This window comes from Pelophylax lessonae, assembly GCF_965119305.1.
Source record: "Pelophylax lessonae genome assembly, chromosome: 1".
Classification (NCBI taxonomy): Eukaryota; Metazoa; Chordata; class Amphibia; order Anura; family Ranidae; genus Pelophylax; species Pelophylax lessonae.
This window is the reverse complement of record NC_138768.1, coordinates 717,145,906-717,159,182: the sequence shown is the minus strand read 5'-3', so window position 1 is coordinate 717,159,182 and position 13,277 is coordinate 717,145,906. Positions and strand designations below refer to the sequence as shown.

The 13,277-nt window shown below is 45.9% G+C and overlaps 1 protein-coding gene across 2 annotated transcripts in view; it reads left to right on the top strand.

Moving 5' to 3' along the window:
* Nucleotides 1-13,277, top strand: part of IRF2 (interferon regulatory factor 2) — a 142,243-nt gene that overhangs the window by 93,922 nt on the left and 35,044 nt on the right. For both annotated transcript variants that reach the window (XM_082242967.1, XM_082242966.1), the window contains exons 4-6: nt 1,061-1,237; nt 5,205-5,251; nt 7,625-7,742. In XM_082242967.1, coding sequence (XP_082099093.1) covers nt 1,061-1,237; nt 5,205-5,251; nt 7,625-7,742 — 342 coding nt within the window. The remainder of the gene's footprint in view (nt 1-1,060; nt 1,238-5,204; nt 5,252-7,624; nt 7,743-13,277) is intronic.

Below are 13,277 nucleotides of genomic sequence, written 5' to 3'. Positions count from 1 at the left end.
AGTGCCGTATATCATCTCTCCTCGCCTCACACTGTCAGTGTGTGGCGAGGAGAGACGATTAGCGGCTCCTCCTCAAAGGGGAGCCTAGGACAGGTAATTAGGGCGCTGATGATCAGTGCCCTGATTACTGTAAAGTAAAAAAACCTGCCCATAAGTCCCCCCCAATCAGTGCCGCCTATCAGTGCCACCTCTCAGTGCCCATCAGTGCTGCCTTTCAGTGCTGATCAGTGCCGCCTATCAGTGCCCATCAGTGCGGCATTTTAGTACCTCCCCATAAGTGCCACCTCATCAGTGCCCATCAGTGCAGCCTATCAGTGCCATTCATCAGCGCACATCAGTGAAGGAGAAAAATTACTTTCAAAATTTTCCCACAGAAAATAAGTAAAACTTTTTTTTTTTTTTTTCCATTTTTTTTGTCTTTTTTTTTTTTTTTTTTTCTGTATGAAATAAAAAACCCAGCAGTGATTAAATACCACCAAAAGAAAACTGTGTGTGCAAAATATTATAAAAATTTCATATGGGTACAGTGTAGCATGACCGCGCAATTGTCATTCAAAGTGTGACAGCGCTGAAAGCTGAAAATTGGCCTGGGCAGGAAGGGGGTGAAAGTTCTCTGTATTGAAGTGGTTAAAGACCTTCAATAAATTGACCATTATGTTCTCCTACCCCCTTCACTGTACTGTATGAACAGTTCTCTTAAATAGCAGCATGAGTTTCAAAGACTTCCATGGCTTGGTTTTACTGTACATATGCATAATCAAATCAAATCAAAAATACACAAGCTGTAATCTGATTTTTGCTGTTTTGTGCAATCGAATCATGGAAGCTAAATACATTTATTGTCAATACTGTTTGTGTTCATATGACACATCAAAAAGATTTTTTTTTTTTTACTTCGATTTTAAGTTCAATAATGCAGGGAATTCCATTTCAAATTTTTAAATGATTTAGAGATTGTCTCATGCCCCAATCATTTGGTTCCCATATCCTATATCTTCAGTTAAGAACCCCTGCTATAGATATTTTTATCTGATGATTTATATATGTTCTTGATTTATAGGGAAGTATCAGCCTGGTATAGATAAGCCAGATCCAAAAACATGGAAGGCAAATTTTAGGTGTGCAATGAACTCCTTACCGGATATAGAAGAAGTAAAAGACAAGAGTATGAAGAAAGGAAATAATGCTTTCAGAGTATACAGGATGATTCCAATAGCAGAAAGGCCTTCAAAGAGAGGTATGCTATGATCTTTCCTTTGTGACTTTGGTGACCCGTCATTCAATTTGTTGTGACAACAATTGTTTTAGGCTAGGTTCACATCTTTGGGAAGGGCGTTTATGCGGGCACGGCAGCCCTTTCATTTGAATGGGTTGCTGAAATACAGGGATAAAGTCAGCAGGGAAAATCGCATGGTGCTTTGGCACCATGTTTTTCTGTGTTTGGGAAACCGCTCTGCATTTTCTAGTTCGTGGGGAGGGGGGGAGCCATTAAGGGTTCATGGCTCCCAGCCTCTGCTTAAAAGCAGCTCATTTTTTGATGCAGGAACACGTGCGATTTTACACTTTTTTTTTTTTGCACCCGCAATGGTGTGAACCTAGCCCTAGATACTTTTTAGTGTGTTAATGTATGATGCATAGAGCAAAAAAATTCTGTGTACCACAGCAACCACCAAAATATTAGTTACAGAAGTTACAGCTGTATGCACATCATTATTATGCAAAATGATATAGCTTTTATGGGTTATATTGCTCATATTATAGACTTATAATTATTTAATTTATTATTTACTTATAATGAATTTTCTCCTTTAGCAAAATATCTGAGGTGAGGTCAGTTTTGGGGGTTTAAATCTAATATGTAACTGTGAGACTCTATGGGGGCTTTAACTACACTGCTCAAAAAAATTAAAGGAACACTTTGAAAACGCATCAGATCTCAATGGGGAAAATTATCATGCTGGATATCTATACCAATATGTACTAGGTAATGTGTTAGGAATGAAAGAATGCCACATCGTTTGATGGAAATTAAAATTATCAACTTGCAGAGCGCTGAATTCAGACGCCCTGAAAATCAAATTGAAAGAACAGACTGAGGTGCAACCTGGCAGCGTCAGATGGACCTAAACATAATGTCCCAGAGGTGTTCTATTGGATTTAGGTCAGGCGAGCGTGGGGGCCATTCAATGCTATCAATTCCTTCATCCTCCAGGAACTGGCTGAATACTCTTGCCACATGAGGCCGGGCGTTGTCATGCACCAGGAGGAACCCAGGACCTACTGCACCAGCGTAGGGTCTGACAATGAGTCTTAAGGATTTCATCCCGATACCCAACGGCAGTCAGGGTGCCATTGTCTAGCCTGTAGAGGTCTCTGTATCCCTCCATATGCGTCCCCAGACCATCACTGACCCACTACCAATCCGGTCATGCTGAACGATGTTAGGCAGCATAATATTCTCCATGGTTTCTCCAGACCCTTCCACGTCTGTCACATGTGCTCAGGGTGAACCCTCTCTAATCCCTGAAAAGCACATGGCGCCAGCGGTGGACCTGTGAAATCTGGTGTTCAATGGCAAATAGCAATCAAGCTCCATGGTGCCGGACAGTGAGCACAGGGCCCACTAGAGGACGTTGTGCCCTCAGGCCACCCTCATGAAGTTTGTTTCTGATCGTTGGATCAGAGGCATTCACACCAGTGGCCTGCTGGAGGTCATTTTGTAGGGCACTGGCAGTTCTTACTTGCACAAAGGAGCAGATAACGGTCCTGATGATGGGTTAAGGACCTTCTATGGCCCTGTCCTGCTCTCCTGGAGTAACTACCTGTCTCCTGGAATCTCCTCAATGCTTTTGAGACACTGCAAACCTGGCAATGACACGTATTGATGTGCCATCCTGGAGGAGTTGGACTACCTGTGCAACCTCTATAGGGTCCAGGTATTGCCTCATGTTACCAGTAGTGACACTAACCCTAGCCAAATACAAAACTAGTGAAAAACGGTCAGAAAAGATGAGTAGGGAAAAAAAAGTGTCAGTGGCCTCTACCTGTAAAACCGTTCCTGTTTTGGAAGTCATCTCATTGTTGCCCATCTAGTGCACCTGGCATTAATTTCATTAACACCAAAGCAGCTGAAACTGATTGACAACCCCCTCTGCTACTTAACTGACCAGATCAATATGCCAGGAGTTTGATGCTATACTCTTTTTTTTCTATACTATTTTTTTTGAGCAGTGTATATTAAAATGCTAAAATCTAAAAAACAAGCCTCATGTACACAGCCATATGAAAATACAGCAACTTGTATAGAGGATCTTGCTGGCAGAAGCATAGCATTCTCTTTTGCTGGAAGCAAGTGGCTATTTCTGTCTTACTTCCTCAGATGCCAGGGCACAGGCGGCTTCTCAAAAAAGCTGTTTAGCATCCTCTGTTACTAGGATACAGGCAGCTTCTGCTGCCTTGCTTCCCTCTGTTGCTAGGACAATGTCAGCTCTTGTGCCGCAGTAGAGTACATTTGCACATATGCATGAAAACGTTAGCACAAATGTTAACGTACATTGTACTTTTTCGATTCATACTCAGGAACTCAGATGCAAATTTTTCTAATTTTTGCATACCTGAACTTGCAGGTTTTACTGATAATAGGTATTGGTTATAGAACATCTTTCAAAGTTTGCACAATGTGCATTAGTTAAAGAACATCTTTTAAGTTAGCCTGCATATAATCATTTCAGCTCTAAGGCTCCATGTACACGGGACGCTGGAAATGGCCGTTTAGGAGCAGTTGGGCGTTTTTTTCAGAAGCCCCTGAACCCATCTACATTTTATCTTATTTGTCCATGTACACCAGGTCGTTTACAGTCATTTGCAGGCAGTTGCATTCAGTGACTGTTTTTAGAACGCAATTATTTGCGTTCGAACGTGTGTTTCCCGGCGTTTCAAACGCACAAACGTGTCCGAACGCGTCCGAACGCGGTGACCCGCGTTTAGCGTTCGCGTTTTTCCATTTTAAAGAGGAATAATTTTTTTGACCTCTAGGAACGCTTCTAAACGCAAACGCCCGCAAACGCCGCTAAACGCCCGCTAAACGCGGGTACAAACGCGACCGAACGGACATTTCAAACGTTCTAAAAATTCCAGCATTCAAAGGGACTTTTAACAACGTCCCGTGTACATGGAGCCTAATAGTAATATTATTATTATAATACAGGATTTGTATAGCACCAACAGTTTTTCGAAGCAGGTTCATTTTGACTTTGTTCTTGTATTAAATGTAAGACCTGTCTTGCTAGCGTTTAACAAAGCCATTGCATACTATAAAGAAATGGCATAACTTGAATGTGCAGTATGAGAAATCTAGTCACTTTTTTGCTTATCGGTCATTGCAGCACAGCATCTGAATGGCAGGATCAGCATTCAGGGCATTTTCAGGGATGGTGTTATAGCATAGTAACAACCTCATATGCTTAGTTTTGTTTTTTTGTTATACCTTCTCTTATTACTTATTAACTCAGTGGGTTTTACAATCATTTTTATTTCCTACTATGTGAATTTTATTTTTCCCTACAATCACATGGCAGAGTGCTCCTGTAAATCTTAGGATTGTCCTTTAGCCAAACCCAGTTCTCTGTATATTACTATGAATAATCCAACAGAAAAGTGTATCAGATTGAAGTTGTCACCCATAGCATCACTGCAGATGGTAACAAAGTGTTATCTTAGCCCAGTTTTGCCTATAAACGGGATTCCTCAGGTCTCATAGGAATTCCTGTGTAGATTATTTAGGAGGGGGTGCAACACACATACTGCAGGCAGTCTCCGCATTGGATTACTTTGGAGGAAACAATCCCGATCTGCCAGGCTTTTAAAACCTCTGAACACAAGTAAGAGCCAGATTGGAAAACTGTTATCTAATGCTTAAGGACTTAAAAATTATAACTACGGCCAGTAAAGATCTTTATTTGCACATGTACTCATATTTATGAGAAACATATTTGAATAACAGTGTATTGCACCAATGTATTCACTATGTGCCGGACAGATGGAGAAAGACGTATTGTGTAACATTTGTTATGGAAAGCACCTAATGAAACATAGTTTGCTGTTGCTAGACTAAAAATAAGACTGTCCTGCATGCAGAATAGCACACTGGTATGATACAGGTTATGCTTCCTAATAACTTCTTTCTGTTTTTCTGTCCCTTTCAGGAAAAAGAGCAAAACCAGAAAAAGAAGAAAAAATAAAACAGGAGAAGGTTTGGGTTTTTATTTTTCCCACACTGCCTGCTACAACATAAAGTGGAACTAAATTGTGTTTGAGCACTGCAAAATGAAAACCCTATTTAAAATAGAATTCCAGGCGATTACTAACGAAGCTTAAACCTGATCCCATTCCCCTTCTAAATCTAAAACTAATTACCTTGTGAAAGGAACATACTTATACTTACCTATTCTTAAAGCGCTGCGGTCTGGTCACCTGATCTCCCCAGTGGTTGCCTTTAGGGGTCTTGTATCACAGTCCTGCGATAGTTTACGTTTTTGGGGTTGTATTCATTATGTGCAAGAGGGATCCCACAAATACTTGTATGTATAACATTTAATAAATGTAATAACAGATACAGATAATAATTGAAAATATAACAAGAATGCTTCTCTAAAGATGCTGTTTCGCCATGGAGTCCCCACCTGCTTTTTGCAGCATAGCCAACCAGGTTCAGACACATGCCTCATGGCAGATTTGACGTGAGGCTGGTATTAAAAAGCGGTGTGTATGTTATATAGAGGAAATGGCCTACCCACTTCCCTCCTGGAGCAAAAAGACCTTCTAAGGAAAATGGCACATTCCTGACTAGAGAGTGGCCTGGCTTGTCCATATAGTCACATTCCTATAACATGATGTTATTTAAGATAACCAGCATAACCAGGATATTAGAGGCTTTATTAGAGATTTGTGAGGCCAACATCAAGAAGGAATATGAAATATGCAATTTCCTCATCAAGGGGAGAGGAGAGATCAGTGATGTCACACATACTGTAGACTTACTATAGGGCATCCATTGTCGGCTGCTTCTCTCCCCCCGAAGCTGCCACTGGGAGCCAATCACGTCAGCATCTTCCTTCTACAGGGTAGTTGGTAAAGGATTTAGAAGGGGGTGTAGGAGCAGGTTTAAGCAAAGTTAGTAAAAGCCTGGAATTCCACTTTAAATATTTGTTCCCATTCATGGCAAAAGCAACACTAACACAAATGATCCCTGCTTTACATGATCCGGTTTAAAATTCAGAAACTCCTTACCAGATCATTTGAGCCTAACTTTAGGCAAAACATTCAATTGTAACAAAGAGTTAGGTTTTCAGGTAGGCATTTATTTGTGTCGGGGAGATTTTTGCTAACTTTTGTCCCTGTAGATCCAGGATGAGAAATAGGGGTAGCATAGTTGTCATTTTGACAGAAAAAACATACTTTTGTTATGTGGATTTCTGTTTGTAGAGCTTTGCCTTCACTTCCTGTCTAGAAAGGGAATTGAGGAGAAATTTCCCCATTCGGGACACAGGCAACATCTAAATCTGATAGACGTGCTGAACCTTCCTCCCTCTGTTTTTATCCAAAGTTGGTCTTTCAAAATGCTTTATATGTATATGTTTGAAACAAAAAAAAAACATATGTGCGCTAATCTTTGTTGTGGTGGCGTGTGCAAATTTATTCCTAAGTATTTTAAGAAAAGAACCACAAAATGTTAAAAACACACTTCAGGGGTGGGGAACTATGAGAATCTTGTGATGACATTTTCAGTTTCAATTTGACTAGTAAGGAGGTTAAAAGCACTAAAGCTGTGTGATAATGGGAAGATAGCTGTGATATACGTCATGAGCATCAATTTTCACATTAATCACCTTGCTGTGTGAACACAAATTGTAAAGTGATCATTTTTACAAATAAGAAACCATGTTTAGGAAACCACATTCTACTTTTTTTTTTTTCCCAAACAGTGAGTTTATTAAAATCTTAGTGCAGTACAATTGAAGGTAACAGAGAAAACAAACAAACCGAGCAAGTGCAGCATTTCAGGCATCAGATATGCAGGGAGAAGAGAGAAAAATAACAACATGGTACATGTATACAAGTCACAGCCAGCAAGCACAAAGTGCAGCAATGTGGTATTGGTGCAGGGAGTAGGAACAACTGCAATATGTCTATACACTCGTATCCGGGCACTGTACCCACCTGTCCCATATCTTATCAAACTTGGTGGGACACCCTCTGTGTTTGTAAAGCAATTTATAGAAGGGAATAGTGGCATTCACCTCCCGTATCCACATGGCAAAGGTTGGGGGGCTACTCCGCATCCAGGTCCTGGCTATTCATTTCCTGGCCGCAAACCGTGTCTCCTGTAAGAATGCAGTCATGAATTTGTTCATATCGCCATCCGGGTATATACCAAGGAGACACTGCTTAGGGTCCAGTTGCAATGGGGATCCCATTTTGTCATGTAGCACATTCTACTTTTGATGTGCTGTCCATCATCTTAGTAGTTATTCCTAATGCAAAGGTCACATTTATTATAGTAGAAGAAATAAAAGAAACACATAATGCTTGGATAGATTTATTTAATCCTTTGTGTTTTGTACAGGAGGAATTTGGTCAGAGAACATTGCCATTGGTGAATGGAGCATACACACTTCATCCACAATATGCATTCATATGTTCGACATTAAGGCCAGAAGTTGATAGCACTGTAAATATTGTAGGTGAGTGTTTAAACAGCCGTATCCTTATGAAGTTAAAGGTAGTTCACTGCATGTTAGAACTGTCTTCGCACGTTGAGGCATCCTGTTTATTGAGAATGTATTTACATGCTAGAATATAGAAGTTGTCATAACTTTGGATGCCCTCCTGCCTTTACTACTTGGTGGTTTACTTTTAAGGGTCCACGGGGTGTGGCCAACTCGAGGTATATTAAAGCACCTCATGTTATTTTATTTTATAATCTTACTTTAAATTAGTGGTTGTCAACTTATAATAGATGGGCCTCAACTGCAGCCCCTGACATCCCTAAAGGGCCATGCTTAATGTTCAGCATTTGTAATGCTATAAAAGACTGTTTGTGGACATTCCACAGGAGGTGGTCAGAGAATGTGTATAATGTTACAGATGTTATTGGAGGCTGCAGACATGCTACAGGAGACTAACATAGACTGGGAACATGTTATAGGAGATTACTGCTTTTGCAATCCCTTTAAATTTGAATGTTCCCACTATTGACCTCTGGGGTACGAGGGCTGCACAAGTACCAAAAGGCTGCATTTGGCCCTCAAGCCATAGGTTGGGTTTTAGAGCTTTAGATATTTATCATTGTGGACACACTTTAAAGGATATGTTTGGCTTTGGGAACATGTTGCATATTCCACCCGTTTTTAGGGTGGCACATGTAACATGTTCCCACTCCTGCAGTCACTCAACGATCTGAGCTCTGTGTGACAGCAGTACAGGGAGAAGTTCCCTTGGGGTTATGCTGCTCTCCATAGGAGTAGGACACTAGGTGGAAAAAATCGACTACGCCCACAGGGCAGTCCTAGGGGGTATACTCCCACTTCCTACTATAGGACTTCAGTTTTGTTCTGCCTAGTCAGGAGTAAGGACCTAGTTAGTTATGCTGGTCCTGGCATTTTTTCCTTTTTAAATGGAAATTTTTTTTTTATTTTCTGAACTAGTTCCAGTGAGCACTACAATCAACTGCTGGACTGGGCAATGCACTGGATATCCTAAATCCTTAGTCTTCCCAGTCCAGCCAGCGAGTGTGACCCGCAGTTTCGTGCTTGGTCGACCACGACATAGACCCACTGGACTGGGGCTGGCAGGCAAGTTAAACGTCTCGCGAGGACGCATACTGTAGCTCTGGTCATGACCTTTGTCACAGTGCACCTCTGGCCCACAGCACCCCCATTCCAAGATGGTGCGGTGGTCTGACCGGAGTGGTGCCTGATCGGTTCAAAGGTGTGGTGAGTAGTGTCCGCCCTCTCCTCTGGTGATTTCTGGGGGTGGACGCGGGCCCCTCCCCGGGTTGGTAGGCCCCCCCATGTGTCCTTCCTTCCCAAGTGGTGCCCCCGCTAGTGGGGTCCCCGTGCACAAACACCCTCACCTCTCTCCCTATACCCCCCCCCCCCACCAGGGGTGGCCAGACTATTTACATGTTTGGGGGGGGGGTTAAGTGGTAATGGGGCTGGAGGGGGGAGGGAGCGCATCCTCGGCTGCTTAGTTAGCGATTTTCTGGGAAATCTGTCCTGGTGGGGGTCTCTGCCAGGGCCCACCTTGTTGGCTGCATGTACCTGAGGGTTCGGGGACTTGGGGGGGTCCCGGGAGTCTCACTATTGAGCTCAGCGGTCATGTTTGTGTAGCTCGGTGGCCATGTTTTGGTAGCTCCCCATTAAAATCAATGCGATGGCCATTTTTTTGTAGCCTGGAGAGCGATGATTTAGTGGCAGTGCCTGCGTTTCCTCTTCCTCTCTGATTGCCGCACAGCAGGCAGCTTGGGGTCCCTCCTGAGCCGGTGGTGGTGAGTCCCTGCGGATTTGCATGCTTCCCTCTTTCTGCTGTTCAATTTTGAGTCGGGCGTTTGCCATAACCTTGGTCTTCCAGACCTTAACGGAAAGGGCAAAGCTTCTGCGCCAGGATTTGGAAGAGGGTCAGCATCCTCCTGAGCTGATGGAGCTGGAGCAGTATATCTATGATGCTTCTCTGCAGTGGCCAGTGCCCCTTGCAGTCTGCCCTCCATCTCTCTAATCACAGTTCCCCCTTTTGCACTCTCTGCCTCCCCTGCACAGTCCTACCTTCAGCATAGATAGATAGCTAATATAAGCAATGTGTTTAAGTTTGAGTAAGAGATTGGAGACTTGCTAAAGGAGATATGATGGTCAGAGACTGAGGACATGATACAGTAGATAGTCAGAGACTGAGGACATGATACAGTAGATAGTCAGAGACTGAAGACATGATACAGTAGATAGTCAGAGACTGCAGACATGATACAGGATATGGTCAGAGACTGCAGACATGATACAGGAGATGGTCAGAGACTGCGGACATGATACAGGAGATGATCAGAGACTGAAGACATGATACAGTAGATGGCCAGAGACTACAGACATGATACAGGAGATGGTCAGAGACTGCAGACATGATACAGGAGATGGTCAGAGACTACAGACATGATACAGGAGATGCTCAGAGACTGAGGACATGATACAGAAGATGGTCAGAGACTACAGACATGATACAAAATAAGGTTAGAGACTGAGGATGTGATAGAAGATAGAAGAGCACTAGGGGGGCTGGAGAGCACAGACGAAGCAGAGAGCACTGGAGGTGCTGAAGGGCACGGTGGGGGGGGGGGGGGGGCTGGAGAGAATTAAGAGAGGGTTTGGAAAGCATTGTAGGGGGGTTGGAAGGTGCAGGGGGTGGATTGCACTGGGGGGGACAGGGAGCACTTGGGGGGCGAGCAGGGAAAACCAGGGGGGTGGAGAGCACTGGGGGGGACAGGGAGCACTTTGGGGGCGGGCAGGGAAAATCAGGGGGGTGGAGCACTGGGGGGGACAGGGAGCACTTTGGGGGTTTGCAGGGAAAATCAGGGGGGTGGAGAGCACTGGGGGGGACAGGGAGCACTTTGGGGGGTGGGTAGGGAACATCAGGGAGGTGGAGAGCACTAGGGGGGCGGGCAAGGAAAACCAGGGGGCGTGGAGAGCACTGGGGGGTTGGACAGGGAGCACTTGGGGGGCGGGCAGGGAAAACCAGGGGGTGGAGAGCACAGGGGGGGGGACAGGGAGCACTGGGGAGGGACAGGGAGTACTTGGGGGAGGGAGAAAGCACTGTGGGGAGTTGAAGAGCATGGGGGGGGGCTAAAGAACAGGGGCGGTCTAGTGCACTGGGGGGAGGGCTAAAAGCACTGAGGGAGGGATTAGGAGCACTGGAGGAGGTTAAGAACTTTGGGGGGCCAGCAAAAGAAGTTGTATAGGAGGGGGATGGGCCAGCTGCATATAGATGAATTGATCTTTCCCTATTCTTCCTGCAGGAGGGAGAGGAGGAGAATCAGTTATTCAGCAGGAAGAATAGAGAAAGATGAATTCCTCTATATTCAGCAGCCCCATCCCCCTCCTATCCAGCACACAATTTTGCAATGGGCACTCACCTTCTTCCCGCCGCGGCTCCGCCCCCTTCTTCCCGCCGCGGCTCCGCCCCCTTCCTCCCGCCGCGGCTCCGCCCCCTTCTTCCCGCCACGGCTCCGCCCCCCACTAGCAGCACGGACTGAAGGAGCTGCCACTGCAGCTGCCTTCACACTGCGGGATCTGTCTGACTCTGAACACACCGGGCAGGACACCGGCTGACACCCCCCAGTGAGTGGCACCCGGGGCGGGCCGCACCCCCGCCCCCCCCATTGGTACGCCACTGCTTCTCTGGATGCTGCCCCTTTAGCCTGCAGAGTGTCTGTGACAGCTGTTGTCTTACCGTAAAGAAGGATTTTACGGTAAGACAAAAATCCAGTTTTCTCTTTCTTTCATTGGCAGACACAGCTTCAGGACTTCATAATCGTTGGGTTATACTTTCCCCTACAGGAGTAGTACTCTAGGCAGAAAAAAAGTCTGGCTACGCCCATGGACGGTACCATGGCAATTTTTTCTTTTTAGATAATTTTTTTTTTTACTGGATTTTTCCTGTGAGATCTGCAATCAACTGTCGGACTGGGTGACGGGCTGGATAATCTAGATCCAGTGGTCATCCCAGCCTTTGCCAGCGAGCGTGCGCAGACCTCAGCTCCGCCGCAACATAGCCCCACCGGATGGTGGCTGGCCTGCGAGTTAAACGCCTCACGAGGTCGCATACGACTGGGTCTCGGCAGAGTTCCTCCGGGCCGACAGCTCCCCCCCCCCATTTAGATGGAGAGGGGTTCTGTCTGGAGTGGTGCCTGTCTGGTTCTTGGTATGGTAAGTAACTGCCCCCCCTCCCCCTTGGAGAAGGGTTTTGGGATGGACATGAGCTCTTCCTTTTGACGGTCGAACCCCTGGGTTCCCATCAGGCACCCCCCCTTGTCATTTGTCTCACATCCTACTCCCCCTCCATATATGTTGGGGGTGTTTGGGTGTTCTGGTCCACCTCCTGGGGGGGGAGGCAGGACTCAATGCTAGCGATGGGGGCTGGGGGGGGTGCACCGCCAGCGACCGACTGATTCACTGCGCGTGCGTGGGGGGATGGTTTTTACCTGATGGGGACTCCTGCCAGGACCCCCTCGTGCTGCCTGGGTCTGTCCTTGAGGCCTGGGTTCCCTCCTGGGTCCTCCTGTAAGCCTTGTATTGCCGTGTAGGGCCGCCATTTTGTTATAGCCTGTTTCTATACACATGGACATGTTTGTGTAGTCCAGCGGCCATTTTGCAGTGGTTTGCCATTGAAAATAGCAGCTAGGACAGTGGAGCCCTGTGGGTGGCGATTTCAGCAGTAGATGCCCCTCCTCATCCCCTGGTGCTGAATCTTGGATACTTTCCCTTCCTGATTGCTGCGCGTGGAGTGCAGATTATCCTGGTGGCTGCAGGTGCCTGTTTCTGTTGGGTGGTGAGTCTGGTGGGGTTCTCTCCCTCTGCTGAGGATCTCTTGGTGCTGCCAGCGCAGTGGGGGTTGTCCCTTATAGTTCACTTTTTGTGGGGTCCCCCTGGTGACTCATGGAGTCTTTTGAGCACATCTCCGGGGGCCCAACCACCCATCGATGCACTGACAGCAGTCCTAGAGTCCTTTGTGTCCCAGGTGGAGGTGGTCTTCAGGCGACGGGCTACCAAAAAGCACCTTCCCCTACCTCATCTGTCTCATCAGATCCTGAATCTGATTCAGCTGCCGCGAACGTGGGTCACTCTGCTGGGTCTGCAAACACGGGCCTGGAATTCTCTGCTACTGAGAAATATTACTCCACGTCTGCAACCGCGCACGAAAAGGGGCTAGTGGAAGAACTAATTTTATCTGTGCATGAGACCTTGAAGATGGAGGATGCAGCTGCGACGCAGGCGCAGGTTCCCTTTGGCACTCACAAGCCATCCAGAGCGACAAAGGTGTTTCCTTTCCCCACCTATTTTGTCAGAATTTTCGCTAAAGAGTGGGGACGACCAAAGCGTCCCCGCGGAGTCCCTAAGCGCTTTACTAGGCGTTACTCTTATGAGGAGTCCCTTCTTAAGTAGTTGACTGTGCCACCGGTGGTGGACCCCCTGGTTTCCAGATTGAACAAGGCAACCATGATTTCAGTTGAAGAG